We start from the raw sequence: 11,821 nt of genomic DNA, 5'->3' as shown, positions 1-11,821 counted from the left end.
AAAATCAGTGAAGTATTTCGTTGTAACATAAATATTGATGGAATCTGTTGGCAACAACCTGTTTAACTATCAGGAAAGGTACAGAAGAGATTGAAATTTTCAGAAAATGGATTACACTTTAGATAACACAGTTCCCAGCCCATTATCTCTAGAAAACTGTCACTGCATTGTCAAAGAATTATTTCATGAAATGTAAAAAATACGCATGGATTATTTATTAATTCAGAAAACTGTCGTCGAAGAAAATTTGTTTCTAAAGAAATTGTACCATCGCCGTTTAGGTACATAATAGAAAACGTTTAGCTGTTATCCACCCAAGACAGGCTTCTTTGGCAAATTTTCTTTCTTTTCGGAAATATGCAAAGAAATCCATTCATTCAGTGTTAAAATGTAAAGATTCTGATAGGTAAATGATTGCAAGGAACAGAAGTATATCACAATTGATGTTATATTTGTATTTAAACATTTAACACAACTGTCTTCGCAACACTCATATTTTATCGTATTCCTGGAACGATACAGTAAATTACAAATTGTACTCAACATGCATTGCAAACAACTCCATGAAAATGTAACTTCTTTACATGTATTTACATTATACTTAATACTTGAATAAAATGGCACTTACAAGATAGCGATTGACGTCCTTATGAAGAAAAAAATCGTAAAATTTCACTGATGACATATTTCAATAACAACTAGCGACTATTTTACAAACAACTGTTATGTCGGTTTGGTAACGGACACAGTCGTGTACATTTTATTACCTTAGTATGTGTCTCAATATAAATATCTTAAGCAAGAATACACGTTCTGTACACCAGAGGATGTGTCCTAATAGCAGTCTGATACCAACTCTTACAGTCTACGTAATCGATCAAGCACTTCTGGCGTATGGACGTCATCCAAACACTATTCACGAATACGGAAGCCGAGTCAAATGGAAATTCGTTGTATTTATTAAATTAAATAATGTCTTCTGTGCTGAAAAGTTTCCGTCTCTCCCTCGCTACCTATTGTTTCCACTGGCAAGAGTAAACTAGTAAGCTGATGGTGCTTAGAAAAGCGTCTTATTTATTTAACTAAACTTCCAAATAACATGTAGCATTACTGGGTGAAATAAAAAAGAGGAAACTAACTCCGCTGTCAGTTCCAGAGGAATGCACGATGCCGACTGACCGCTGAGTGCCTGTGCCGAGGTTAGACGTCAGAAGTCCCGAAAATTGCCATTTTTCTTAATTTTGCTCGAGGCATGGCTCAGGATAATTTTTACTTTCAAGTATAATGGAATTCTTGGAAACCAGCACTACTGGAAGTTGACCATTGTACTCAGAACCAGTTTAGGGCCCGTGCAACACAAGAGGCCGCTTGGAGTGCCAAGATGAGAGTGGCGCCCAATTGCAAGACCTGTATACGATGGGTATCACATTTAATAACGACACCTAAAACGGGTAGAAATGAACGACTTACAAAGGGGAGAGGAAGGATGGGTTATCACAGGCCGCTTGAGTGGAAAAATGTTCTGGAACTGGGCTTGCTTCTACTTTAGTAGAATGTTTTAGAATGTTTTACAAATAGTTCATATAAGCAGTTAGTACGAGACGAAGGAAGGAAGAAAGATTATAGTTTAAATTACTGTCAACGACGGGTTCATTTGAGACGGAACACAGGAAGGAGGATAGATGGAAAAATGAGAAAGGAAACCATCTGGTTCTTTTCAAAGGAATCATCGTAGCATTTTCTTTGAGCGATTTAAGAGAAACACGGGAAATCTAAATCTGGATGGCCAGATGAGGACTCGAACCGATGTCCCACCAAATACGAGTCCAGTCACTTATGACTAAGCAACATCACTCTTTCAAACAGAAACCAGTTTCACGTTTCTTACCTCGCAAACATTGTGTACAGCACAGTGGGCCTAATACGATTCTTTTTCGAAAAAATAAAGATCGCCTTAGTTTTCAGCTTTATTATGAAAACAACAGGGCATGTCGTGTTTTTAGGTATTTACGACACGTGTTCGACTTTTCTATTTGACTCGACCGTCCGGGTACTTCATTTTGTAGTGCAGATATGTACAGCATTTATATGAAAGAAATTCTGGCCTTGCTGACTAGTTTGTCACTAACGACGAGAGCGGCGGCGGCGACTACATGGTCATATGCCTCTTCATGTGCAGCGACAGGTGGTCGGAGCGCGAGAAGGCGCGCTCGCACAGGCGGCACTGGAAGGGCCGGTCGCCCGTGTGCTTGCGGTAGTGGCGCGTCAGCTCGTCGGAGCGCGCGAACTTCCAGCCGCAGCCCTTCCAGCCGCACTGGTACGGCTTCTCGCCCGTGTGCGTGCGCAGGTGCGCCTTCAGGTGCGACGACTTGGTGTACGTCTTGCCGCAACCTGGGTGCGAGCACGTGTGCACGATCACCTTGCGCCGGCTCCAGTTGCGTCGGCGCCGCGGCTTGGGAACGGCGCTGCCGGGCGCGGTCGGCGCCGTCGGCTGGGCCGGCGGCGGGGGCGGCGGGGGCGGCGCCAGGGGCTGCCGGCCCAGGAAGGGCAGGTGCGGCGATGACGGCGGCGTCAGGATCTTGAAGTGCGGGTGCGGGTGAGGATGCCGGCCGTGGTGATACACGTCGCCGTAGCCGGCGGCTGGCGCGTGGTGGTGGTGCAGGTAGAAGCCGGGGCAGTTCTCCGGCGTAGCGGGAGGCGAAATCTGGCCGAAGGGCACGTGGCCCGAGGGCACGGCCGTGGAGGCTACTGCGGGGGCGGGCGCACCGTACTGGCCCGGGTAGGCCGCCGGCTGCGGGAAGTGCTGCCCGGGGCCCGTCCCCGACGACGAGGACGTCGGCGTCGAGTAGGGGAAGGCGGCCACGGGCCGGTGGTACGCGGTCGCGGCCTCCTGGTGGTGGTGGTGGTGGTGGTGATGGTGGTGAGCCGCCTCCAGCTTCACCTTGCCGGACGCGGGGGCGGCAGGCGGGAAGTAGAAGGAGGCGGTGTCCGGCTTGGCGGCGTCGTCGTCGGCGGGCGACGGGCTGGCGTAGAGCGCGCCCGGGGACACCACCGGCACCTGCTGGTCGCGGCCCGCCTCCGCCGCCCCCGCAGGCGCGTAGCAGTCGGCCAGCGGCGCGCCCACGCCCACGCCCAGGATCACCGTCTCGATGTCTTGCCACATCTGCCCACACATGCAGCAGTGTCACCCCACCGTATCAACACAGCACACTAGCAGTTACATGTACACTGAAATACTACTCGAAACCACACTCGCTGCTCAGCCTGTAACCGATTACACGGTTAGTGGGGAACATCTGGAGTATGTCCCCTGGTGCAAATATTTATGCACAATAGCAAGAAGCAATATCAAATGGGACAAAAAAATGGTTCAAATGGCTCTGAGCACTATGGGACATAACTTCTGAGGTCATCAGTCCCCTAGAACCTAGAACTACGTAAACCTGACTAACCTAAGGACATCACACACATCCACGCCCCAGGCAGGATTCCAACCTGCGACCGTAGCGGTCGCGCAGTTCCAGACTGTACCCCCTATAACCGCTCGGCCAAATGAGAAAAATATACAGGTTCTGTAATGGGGAAGGTGAGTAGAATGCTTAAATCTGTTAGTACGGTACTGGGAAAATGCAGTGCACATGTAAAGTTTATCGCATATAAGACAGTAGTGCGATCAATTGTAGAATACTGCTCCAACGTTTAGAATCCTTAGCAAGCAGGAATGATAGCAGAAATGGCCCTAACTCATAAACGTACTTCTATGATGGAAACGGATCGGTGTATAGGCCATACAAAATTGTAACTGAGATGTTTTGCAAATTCAGATCGGATTCTTTGGGAGAAAGGCGACCTCGTTTTTGTGAAACCCTGTTGGGTAAATTTAGAGAACCGGCATTCAAGGAAGACACTCCATCCAGCAAGATAGAAAATGCGTACGTTTCATGAAAATAAGTTAAGTGGGGCTGTGGCACTTACAGAGATATAAGAAATAAATAGTGTCACACTCAGGAAATGAGCGCAGTGGTAGTAGATGCAGGAATCCTGTACAGCCGCCCATGGCAATGTTCTAGTGGACGCGATTTATCGTTGCCTTTCTGCGACCTCTTATGAAGTGTCAAGTGTGTAACTGTGTCGTGTGGATGACTGTGATGAGAGCTTGCACTGTTTTGTCTTGGGTTTGTGTTGTTAGTGATTTAGGGAGGGAGAGTGTGAAATCCGGTGCTGGCACATATCCTACTCCTCTCGGAAAGCAGTAATTAGGCCGCCGAGCTCAACGTCCCTATCCGACAGACGGACCACCGCCAGCGGTGTCACATGTCCTCACTTCATGAAAGGCAAGGGAGCGGTTTGGAATTTAATCCAGAACGTCGGCTAAAATATTAGTAATGAGAAACTTCATGTCACGACCTCTCCTCTTCTTGTCGGCCAGACAATGCCACTGAAAATCTTATCTACCGCCGGGATTACAACCGGCTTCCTTCCGAGTCGAGCGGCAACACACAGGCGTGCGTTATCGCCTTCGACTACGAAGGCGGCTTACAGGAATTTTCCCATCGCTCTCTGAGCGGATGAACAGGACACAAATTCGCTACTGTTGGTACGTTGCACTCTTCCGGTATGCACTGTCAGTGGCTTGCGGTGTATACGTGGTGAACTGAGCTCCACCCATAAAATTAATTCTTACAAACGAACCCGAGATATGTTGACGGCAGAGAGGAAAGTGTGCACACTGTTGCCATTAGAAAGTACCGTGAGCGAATGGTACAAGTTTGTTTCCAAACGAGATACACAGGTTATATCGTCGATATTTGCAGTCCACTACAGATAAAAAATAAATGAGAGTAAAAAATCAAATTCAATACAATTACTCTCCAATGAGTCACCGGAGTAGACAGGCTGTCACTTACGTCAAAACATTCAGATGATATCCCTTAAAAACTTACGATATTATATAGGAGGAGCTGCGGTTAACTTTGATGAACTTTCTCATCAGGCAGTAACTAGTTCTCCATTACATGTTATAGGATTTTAGGAAAGCGAGTGGTTAAATACGGTTTATCCGGAGACTTGTGGAGAAGTTTAGTAGGCTCTGAGCACTATGGGACTTAACTACTGAGGTCATCAGTCCCCTATAACTTAGAACTACTTAAAGCTACCTAACCTAAGGACATCACACACATCCATGCCCGAGGCAGGATGCGAACCTGCGACCGTAGCGGTCGCGCGGTTCCAGACTGTAGCGCCTAGAACCGCTCGGCCACTCCGGCCGGCCGAATTTTACTACACCTACATAGGGAATCACGTATAGGAATTTGTGCGCCTATTCTTAAGTACTATTCAAGTATTTGGAAACCCCACCAGATCGGATTAAGAGGTCAGGTCGAAGCAGCTGAGGTGCCTGCTGCTATTCTGTCGCCCAGCGGTTTAATAAGAATCAGAGCTTAGATGCAAATTCAGGAAGGGAAGAACAGGACTTCTCGTAATATTCCATTGAGAAAGAATAGCAAACGCAGGCATCGCCTGCAAGGGATACAGTGGCCTTTAAGAATTTTTGTACATAGAAACCGCTCCAGTCCCCGTATTATTTGATTTATTCTTATTTTCTCACATCTGACGCGAACATCTTCATGTATTCATTGCCCTAATGGTAACCCGTTACAGGTTTAAAGCTACGTTCAGCACAATCGTCAACACGAAGTGGTGTGAGTTGGATGCCCCACTAAGATAATTATCTGAAGACGCTCGCGAAACTAGTAATGAATTAAGTAATACCCGACCTGTGGCAGTTTATCTGTACATCTATTGAAGAGATTTAGAGAATCAGCGTCTGCGGCGCATTGTAGAACGGTTCCACGTAATTATATGGGAGACTAAAGTTTAACAAGGACTCCGCAATACGGTGCAGCTGGAAAGTTTCTGAATTTTTTTAAACCTAGCTAACTGAAGCACTGACGGTGGAGCTGTGCTTCGAAAGGTACAATGACGAATAAAATATTCTATTGAAAACAAGGTAGGTGGACTTTATAATAAAGTTTTTATTTAGTTTCATTGTTTTGGTTTCTTTCTTAAGAGAGCCGCTGTAACTACCATGAGAAATAGTTTTAAAAAACTCATTGGCAGAGGTTACAGAAAGGATCCAAGGAACGACTGGAGACTTAAGATATATTTTCTGTGCAGATATATTTATTCTTATTGACAACAACTTTGAGACATCTAAAAATCTGAAGATGAGAATATATAACAGACAATTGTATAATTTTAGAAAGGTATATTAGAGTTAAAAATTCCGTCGACGAAGAATTCATTAAAGATAGTGCCTAAGTTTGATCGTTTGGGAAAGAAGTAAGTCGTGTCCCTTTCAAGGGAATCATATTTTTCATAAGTGATTCAAGGAAGCTGCTGAAACGAGGGCAGCCTGACAGCAATTTGAAGTGCACTGGTCCCACAAAACAATAACCTTCCGGAACGCAATTAGAACTCCAGAACGCCACTGTCAGTACCAGTGGAAGTGATGTTAACAGAGGAACATTATCGTGAATCAGTAGTGATATCGTGTAAATGGTTATAGGCTTTTGGATCCTGTAACCACAAATCGAAATGGAACGTCATATGTAACTGCCAGATTTTAGAGGGTAATCAGCACTCCGCGTCTTCTAAATGAAAAGTGGACCAATGGCAATTATAGCATCCTTAAAAAAGTCTGAGAGGGAGGTGAAACACAGATGCCAGAAACTTATTTAGCAGCCTCTGACTAGAGGATTAAGTATATTTGAAACAAAGCTGGGCCTAGTGATTGCGTACAAATGCGTGTAGATATTAGCGGGAATCGTCACACAATTTCTGCAGTATTTACAGAAAGTGGAAGCTTTATGTTCACTGGTACAATATATGGGACCATTACTCGGTCCACGAAAGAAACCTCTTACAATAAATTTGTACGACATAGACTATAATAGAGTAAGAGCGTGTAGGACCCGAAAGACGTTAGGCTAATACACATTATCGAGCGTATAGAAAGAAAGAAAATTAAAGACACCACTTATGTCACAAGAAGGTCTTCTTTTTTGAGGAACCTTACAGAAATTTTAAAAATCTGGAATGGAAGAAGACTGAAGGAAATGTCGATCATTTCACGGAAATCCGATTACGGATTTTGAAGAACCAATTTACAACGAGGAAACCTGAGCTACACTGCGGAAACCTATATGACGCACACTTAAGGGAAAAAAAAGTTGTAGAGTGATACAGCAGCGTAGAAGCAGGCATTACCTACGCGTTATATCCCAGCAATAGCGCGAGAAATCTTTAATATGCCCTAAAACATCAGAAGTACCACCCTTCAGGAACTGCTGATCTTCAATGTATACATCTAAACATTGATGTGGACGTAGATGAACGTTTAAGTGGTTGTACACCGAGTTTCTTTAGGTACAATGAATTCTTTGATCTCGAGGCAGTCTGAATAGTTGTATTATATTATTATTTACTATAAAAAGTGAAGATATCATATATTACACACAAACACACACACACACACACACACACACACACACACACACACACAAGCGCACGCACACACTCACACACACGCACATACGTGTGTCCCTCCTTAACGTCGTCAGTTGCATTTTCTGTAGTGTTTCGGCAGTTATTAACAATTTCATTATTGCAGTGTATTGCTCGAGTCAGCCCAAACAAACACCGATCATGCGACGCCTCAAACAAAATGGTTTTTAAAGCGGCATTTTATGTGCTCATTCGATAGAGAGGTCTAAAATTATTCTACTGCGATATTCATTTTATCGATATTTATCAACAGAAGCAGTAAAACGCGAAGAATAACCAGTACTTAAGCAGCGACAGCACAACCAGCAACAGCAGGAGTAATGATTATCCTTCCTGTTTTACTGTTCCTGTTAGTCGATATCGATGAAAAGAATATCACACTAGACGAATTTAAGACCTCTCTATTGAATTGTCACGTAAAATTAGTCTTTAAAAACAGCTTTGTTTGTAAAGGGAACAAACTTACGCTTTCAGTTGAATCTGGACATCGCGTGAAAGACGTGAGGAGCACCATTTGTTTGAGCTGGCTCCAGTTACACATTGCACAAACGAAATTGCAAGTATGTGCCAAAATACCAGATAAAATGCGCCTCACGTCTCTTAGGAGAGCCACCCTATATAGCAGTGGTTGTAGTAGTACTGCTAATAACAGTTTCATCATTACTTCCCATACCAAAACTCTTTTTAATTCTTGAGTAACTGCGATGTAGAAAAGTATTATATAAGAGGCTATCGTGAAGTTTCCGTTTGAGTGCATTGCTGCAGGGTATATTCAACCCAGAGCGAATCAGATGCCGGTTTATAAGCACCGACATGTAAGCAAGGGTTAGTGTGGCCACTGAACGGAAACTTTTTGATCACCCCTTATATGTGTGAAATCCTTGTCCGATATAAGGAATGGTATGATGGTCTAAAGCTGATAAGGTTAAATAAATAATATGTACAAACGAAAACCGGGAACACAAATGAATCGGTTTGTTAGCCTGTTAAATGGCAGAACACAGTGCTCTGTTCTTTTTTGTTAACAATTTCTTAGTTTAAATTCTTAGAAGTTAAATTAGACTTATGAACATTGATTACATGTTTCGAGTTCATAACTTTGAGACGCTTATTTGGTGAGAAACTTCCACAGAAGAATATACGAAAGTAGGTTTTTTAAGGAATGAAAACCAGAATTTTTCTCTCTAATTAATGTAAAGTTCTGATCAAATAGAACAGTAAACTTTGGGTTTCCGGACTTACCACTGCAACCAATGTCTCACACAGCTAAATCACATTACTCGCTATACGCTTTTTGTTTTGAACTTTATTGCAGGTATAACCAATGATTACTTACTTTATTCTCGGAAATTTCTTTCCATGCATTTCTTCACTAGTACAGTCTGTTCTGTATAACTTGTCATCTCCCTCTGCTATGTTCTGCGAAGAGTTTAGTGAATGTTACACAGAGAAAGTTACTTTTTATGTGTCTCACACCACGGGAAATTCAGAGGACATATATTGCAGTGCACATATTTGTTGTTTCCAGCACAGTGAATTGTTTGAGGAAATAGACGTGAATGAAATCGATAATACAGACAGTCCTGCTAAGAAAACTTTATTATAATATAATATATTTCTCAGCTAGGGATAACAGAAGCATCACCAAATGTACTGCCCTTGCGACGTGACACTTCATAAGAGCAAATAACACGAAAGATCTATCTACCACACAATCTGTGGCAGACTCAGAATTTCGGTAGCATTTTCCGCCAGCACAACATACGAGTGCAGACGATGTATTAAACTATGAAGAAGATTAGTTCGTAGCTTCGGTTAACAGAAAGACAACAGAAACCCATTACTGCGAGGAGAGTTCGTTGAACACCCCACACAAAAAATTTACTTTGGAAGGTAGTAAGATCCATTAATATTTGAAACAGTAAACATGAGCAGCAATACGGGGTAGGAGAGGAGGAAAGACAGTCTTGGCTGAGTAAGCGCTGAATTACTCCACTAGTCTCAAATTCAGCTCGCTTGGAGAAGAAATATCACGCCTGTTTCTTTTGAGAATCCTTTGTGCTACAGAATTTTGACAGCAGCTTCAAGTAAGAAGAGTAATGCTTCCGAATGTGTGGCGCCTAGATTACCCCTTTTCAGTGAATCTCCGTCACGCAAATGTTCGCAGCATAAAAGAACAATCACGCCAGTTTGTTCGAAAAACAACTAGTATACGGTACAAAGTCGACTGGTTCAGCAAGTGTGATGGAAACTTGAAGATAATTTGCAATAGAGTTCCCTCTTTGGTGCGCCGCAGGTATCAAACTGGAAACCGCACCAGAAACAGTTGGGAATAGGCACACACGATGCAGAAAGAAATTCTGATACTTTTAAAACATGGGGCACGTGGAATCCAGCAAAAGCTGCCAGATGAACAACGCTCGTAAATTCACTGTTGTCGAACTGCGGCCCAAAATTCGAAAAAGAAAGCCGAACATCAACGAGGACACGAAAGTGTGTGCATGTAACTTAACTTTCCCTAGCAACTGCTTGATATGAAAAAACGCGCAGATACCGCTTAAAGTAGTTGAAGGTACTAGTTTAAGCTAAACACTCAAAGCTGGATGAACTTAAAAGTTCATATTCGCGGTTGGTTACGTTGGGCCCAATTTCTCTGTTATTTGGGTAAAGTTTTAATGTTACTCCTAAATCAGCTCTGCTAGGAATACCTAAATTCCTTTAACATGTCACAATAATAAGCTGCACTACAGTACCAGCGCAGCAGTAGAGTAGTCGACATGTGTTATTGAAAGATGTTAAGTATTTAAATTATATGGTTCAAATGGTTCAAATGGCTCTGAGCACTATGGGACTTAACATCTGTGGTCATCAGTCCCCTAGAACTTACAACTACTTAAACCTAACTAACCTAAGGACATCACACACATCCAAGCCCGAGGCAGGATTCGAACCTGCAACCGTAGCAGTCGCGCGGTTCCGGACTGCGCGCCTAGAACCGCTAGACCACCGCGGTCGGCTTAAATTATATCTAAAGGTCATGTGTTTTAATTTCGTGTTGTACAGTGAGCTATAACTCAGTCAATGCAAACTAACATACTGATGAAAATGGAAACAAAAATTGAATTTTGAGCACTTACTTTCAAAACACCATTTCATACAATAAATGCTCGTAATTCCAGACTACAACATCACTACAATGTTGATTTCTTCGACAAATAATGGGCTAACCCTCTCGAAAATTCCTGATGTGTTGCGAATGATTGTTGGGGCCACAAAACTCATTACAACTAGCACTTCACGGATGTTTAATTCCGCACTCTCGTCGCCGATTGGATGCCATTTTGTGGCAGCAGCTCCACAACAGCGTGTTGCTGACCCGGGGTTATTCCAAAAATTCCGCTCGATTCGACGCCCCCAACTCTGATCTGACATTATCAAAATTTATTTCCTGCACCCTATGTAATCCCCACCACAAGTTTCGATTATGCAGTATGGTAGCAGAATTGGAATGTGACTGTGGTAATGCTAGTAAAACGTGATAACAAGCGGCAGAAAAAAAAATCAAATGACGCAGAAATCGTCTGTTAAGAATTTTTATCAAATACATGACAAAAAACATCGAACGAATTTAGAGACGCGCCGCTAGCTCGGTATAGCCTGTAAAAAGTGTACTAGATATACTCGGCAAATTTAAATAGGAATCGTTGCCATTCCATATAGTTCTCGCGAAGTCCTATTGGGTAACAAAACCCGTATTCGAGGAAGACGTTGCCAAAATCTATTTCTCGCATAGGGATCATGGGAATAATATAAAAGACATTTGGACATGTGCAGAGGCTTATGGACAGAAATTTTCCCCTGCGCAGTACGCGAATGGAAGAGGAAAGGAAATCAGTTATATTTGTACGATGTACCGTCCGCCATGCACTGTTCACTGTTTTCTTCTCCTGATCACTGTCACTCTGAATGCAGCTATTGCCCGCATCTCGTGGTCGTGCGGTAGCGTTCTCGCTTCCCGCGCCCGGGTTCCCGGGTTCGATTCCCGGCGGGGTCAGGGATTTTCTCTGCCTCGTGATGGCTGGGTGTTGTGTGCTGTCCTTAGGTTAGTTAGGTTTAAGTAGTTCTAAGTTCTAGGGGACTGATGACCACAGATGTTAAGTCCCATAGTGCTCAGAGTCAATGCAGCTATTCGAGAGCGATGATATTCCCGTCTCATCGAACTGTAAGGTTACGTCATTAACAGTAACACAAATCT

General features: G+C 43.5%; 1 protein-coding gene across 1 annotated transcript in view; it reads right to left on the bottom strand.

Moving 5' to 3' along the window:
- Positions 1-503: 503 nt before the first annotated feature.
- The window catches only part of LOC124722086 (Krueppel-like factor 2), a 34,643-nt gene continuing 23,325 nt past the window's right edge, over positions 504-11,821 (bottom strand). Inside the window, exon 3 of the mRNA XM_047247282.1 lies at positions 504-3,163. Coding sequence (XP_047103238.1) covers positions 2,150-3,163 — 1,014 coding nt within the window. The 3' untranslated portion in view covers positions 504-2,149. The remainder of the gene's footprint in view (positions 3,164-11,821) is intronic.

This window comes from Schistocerca piceifrons, chromosome X (assembly GCF_021461385.2).
Source record: "Schistocerca piceifrons isolate TAMUIC-IGC-003096 chromosome X, iqSchPice1.1, whole genome shotgun sequence".
In the NCBI taxonomy this organism is placed as follows: domain Eukaryota; kingdom Metazoa; phylum Arthropoda; class Insecta; order Orthoptera; family Acrididae; genus Schistocerca; species Schistocerca piceifrons.
Note: the sequence above shows the minus strand (reverse complement) of the source record. Positions and strands in the feature narration are given on the sequence as shown.